This window comes from Phyllostomus discolor, chromosome 6, assembly GCF_004126475.2.
Source record: "Phyllostomus discolor isolate MPI-MPIP mPhyDis1 chromosome 6, mPhyDis1.pri.v3, whole genome shotgun sequence".
Lineage (NCBI taxonomy): Eukaryota > Metazoa > Chordata > Mammalia > Chiroptera > Phyllostomidae > Phyllostomus > Phyllostomus discolor.
Window position 1 is genome coordinate 122,980,688 of NC_040908.2, and position 4,204 is coordinate 122,984,891.

The 4,204-nt window shown below is 42.1% G+C and overlaps 1 protein-coding gene across 1 annotated transcript; it reads left to right on the forward strand.

Moving 5' to 3' along the window:
* The first annotated feature begins 312 nt into the window (after positions 1-312).
* Positions 313-1,532, forward strand: LOC114500712 (olfactory receptor 51D1). Its single transcript, XM_028517478.2, has one exon. The coding sequence runs from the start codon at positions 352-354 to the stop codon at positions 1,294-1,296; it is 945 nt and encodes a 314-aa protein (XP_028373279.1). The 5' UTR covers positions 313-351; the 3' UTR covers positions 1,297-1,532.
* The last annotated feature ends 2,672 nt before the right edge of the window (positions 1,533-4,204 follow it).

The window sequence follows — 4,204 nt, forward strand, 5'->3', positions numbered from 1 at the left end:
TATGTGGAAGGTTCTGTGCAAGCTGGTCTACTTTCTGTTGGGGAAGTGGCCAAGAGCAGTACCTTGACCAGCCACATCTGCTCTAAAAATGAAGAGCTGTCGAACATGTTTTCTGAGTGGGTCATCACATGCTGAGATTGATGGGACCTCTAAGGAGGTATGCACAAGGAGACTTAGAGTAGAGAGAAGCTGGAGTTCAGAATTAGTCTTTCTCTTTGCTACTGTCACTACTTCAGTGCCCTTTCCATATGTCCTTTTTCTCCTCTGAGCCACTAACTGCATGGTGTTTCCCCTTTTCCCTTTCTTAGACCTTGGACTTCAGTGCAAAAGCCTCAGCACTTGGGTTCTGTCATGGCCACTCCAAATGGAACTGTGGTCCACCCAGCATACTTCTTGCTGGTGGGCATCCCTGGACTGGGGCCTAACATTCACTTTTGGCTGGCTTTCCCTCTGTGCTTTATGTATGCTTTGGCCACCCTGGGCAACCTGGCCATTGTCCTCATCATCCGCATAGAAAGGCGCCTGCATGAGCCCATGTATCTCTTCTTGGCCATGCTTTCCACCATTGACCTAGTCCTGTCCTCTGTCACCATGCCCAAGATGGCCAGCCTCTTCCTGACAGGCATCCAGAAAATTGAATTCTATGTTTGTTTGGCACAGATGTTCCTTATCCATGCTCTGTCAGCCATGGAGTCAGCTGTCCTGCTGGGCATGGCTTTTGACCGCTTTGTGGCCATCTGCCACCCACTGCGGCATGCTTCTGTGCTCACAGGGCCTAATGTTGCCAAGATTGGATTAGCTGCCCTGACCAGGGGATTTGTATTCTTCTTCCCACTGCCTTTCATCCTGAAGCGATTGTCATACTGCCAAACACATACTGTCACACACTCCTTCTGTTTGCACCAAGATATCATGAAACTGTCCTGTACTGACACCACAGTCAATGTAGTATATGGACTCTTCATAATCCTCTCAGTAATGGGTGTGGATTCCCTCTGCATTGGCTTCTCCTACATCCTCATCTTGAGAGCTGTGTTGGAGCTATCTTCTCGGGCTGCAGCAATCAAGGCTTTCAACACCTGCGTCTCCCATCTCTGTGCTGTGTTGGTCTTTTATGTGCCCCTCATTGGGCTCTCAGTGGTGCACAGGGTGGGTGGCCCTACCTCTCTGATCCATGTGATGATGGCTAATATCTACCTACTACTACCACCCGTGGTCAACCCCATTGTCTATGGAGCCAAGACCAAGGAGATTCGTTCACGAGTCCTCCATATATTCTCACAGGATGGCAGGTGAGCAGGATAACCTCCCTAGTATCCTCAATTCCTACCAAATGTGGGAGGAGAGGATCCTGTTCACGGTCTTGGTGTTTGGAGCATCAAACTTATTAATCTGTCATTTAGTTATCTAAAGAGATCTTTAGATAACTTTAAAGAGATTTCTGTTTCCAGGAATGTGCCTGATGCAGACGAACTTATGACCCAGTCTGGGTAAGCCATCCTGGAGAATGATCACCCTAGTGTCTCTGCTCTGGTGGTCTTGCCTTATTTCCCTCTTCCAACTAGAAAACACATACAGTTTTGACGTGATAAGGCTGGAAATTCCACAGCTCATATTAATTCCTGTCTTGATGTATGATTTCAATGATTCTTGCTCCCACAAATCCATGTCAGTGAAGCTGTGTGGGCCTTCAAAATTCTTTCTTAGACCCCAAGGTGGTTACACAATTATTTTTTGTGGGGGATGATAGTAATTGAAGAGAGGGGAGGGAGATAGTAATAGGAGAGGAGTCAGTTCTCATGAAATGTTTGCATCTCTGTATGCACGTGTGAGTATTTATGTGGAAACTGCCAATGTTCATCTATGTGGGCCTACTGGAGGCTGCTTTCCCCTAGGAGTACTGTGCATTCTGATTGTGGCTGTGAGTGTGTAGGTATATTTATGTGAGTATAAGTGATTTTCATTGTGTGTGTTTACAAAGAAAATGTGCCAGTTGTGCATTTGTGTCTTGGTGAATGTGGTAGGTGTGCCTTGACATGTATGTTTCATGGATAATGGATCTGATTGCACACTGACTATGTTTCTGTGGACTGTGTTAGTTGGCCTGTGATATGTATCTACTGAGAATGTTGGAAAATATCTTTATCTGTCTGATAAAAATGTTGCCTCTGTTTTTATTCATATTTTAAATATGGAAAATGTAGAATATAAAATATTACACATTTGTAACAATTTATATAGAATATCCAATATGTATGAATATGTGGAATGTGTGGAATTTGGATAGCTACAGCTTTCAGCAGGTGTGGTCTTTGTGTTTGCACATATGTCTGTTGTGTACGGTATTTGTGATATGAAATCATTTTGTGTGATACAAGTGTCTTTAGTCATACACAGATGGAATATAACGTCTGAAGGACACGTGTGTATGCAGGTATGTGTGTACATGCAGTGTTTGTGAATATTGCATTTTAGGGCATATGTCTGGTGCATGTGTTTTAGGGCACATTTCTTTTGTGTGGTAGCTGCCGCACACATGGCTCCAGAGTGAAGACAGCATCTGTGCTCCTGGGCAATGATTGTAGAATTGTGTCTCTATGTATTAGGGGTGGAAGTAGGAAATTAAGGAGGTCCTGGTTGTGGAAGTAATCCCAAATCTGAGAGCCACCTCTGGGGCCCAGAGTCTTGGACTGGGCTCCATATGGGTATGGCTCAGCCTCTGGGAATGATTGGAAAGCAGAGTGCTTCCTTTCTACATCTTCTCCAGGGCCAGATCACACCTTCTTTATCCTGACCACAGCACTTTAGGTGCTTCTGTCACCTCTTCCCATCTTTCCTCCCATACTTCTGGCCCATCCACAGGTATTGATCTGCCTAAATCTCTGGCCTCCTGCATCAATATCAGGACCCAGTATCTTCTTCTTCCCTTCCATTTCTTTCTGGTGTACCAAACATGTTTACATGTCCTTGGTTGCAGGGAATTTGTCTTAATCCCTTTGGGGTAGCAGTGACCAAGAAAGAGGAGTGGGTCAGAGAACCAATATGAGATACTACAAAGGCTCTGGTACCTTCTATGGGACTCTTGGTGTAGTTGTAACAACCTAGCTCCCAGCTCTTGGAATGTGTTATATGAAAAATGTTCACATTGATGGAAAAACAAAAAATAAAAATAAATAAATTAAAAAAAATTCACATTGAAGAAAATAATGCAGGTTCATGTGAGGCAGAGGAAAGAATCCTGAAGTAGAACTTACGAGGTTAAAATACTGGAAACATCATAAAGTGGCACACCATATAACCTCTCTGGATCTCATTTCCTCTTCTGTGTAATGAGATATCATAATAGTAATGACGTTGTAAAGCTCAAATACTGTGCACATCCTTTGTGAATTACAAACTATTGTAAAAATGCAACAATCATATTCGTGTTTGTTTGATTTGTACTGCTTTTGGAAACATCCTTCACATCACTGTCTAGGTGAATGGTGCCCTCAGAATTGTGCAATGCATCACTGGTTAGGCCTGAGTTATGACCATTAATTAAAACAACATTTTTATTTCTTAATCAATTGTTTTCATGAAGCTTCAGAGAAGTTGAAATTCATTTTCCTGTGAAATTCAAATCTACCAATGAAATTCAATGAAAGCACAACCTTGCTAAGAAATTCTTTTAACTGTGGTTGATATCTCTATCAGGAAAAGAGGCATTGTGGGATTGAAATTAAACATCATCTATGTTAGGATCACTAACTTTAATATTTGGGCGTGTTACTTGGCTTACTGAACCTCAGCACTTTTGGAAACTGTAAATATTGTAAAACAGAAATACAGTGTAGGTCTTGTTGGGTGGTTGTGGGATTAAATGGGGTAATAGGTGTGAAAACACATAGAAAATAGAAAGTGATCCATAAATGTTGATGGCAATACAGTCAGTCCTCACTTGAAGTCATTGATAGGTCCTGTGATTTTAAGTCGAATGACTTAGAACAAAACCAGTTTGACCACAGCCTAATTGACATAAGCAAGAGTTAAAGTTCCTCATCAATGTTATAACAAAATGATGTTGTATAATGAGACTGATAAGGCAAAGTATGTTTATTCCATTATGGGGGATAATATTCAAAAACACATTTGTCTTTGTCTATCACAACCACATTTTGTGAAAAGGCCAGAAGCTAATCCCTTGTCCTGTTGAAATGCCACT

What these genes read in the sequence shown, in the direction of transcription:
- LOC114500712 (XM_028517478.2), top strand. Translation starts at nt 352, where the DNA reads ATGGCCACTCCAAATGGAACTGTGGTCCACCCAGCATACTTCTTGCTG.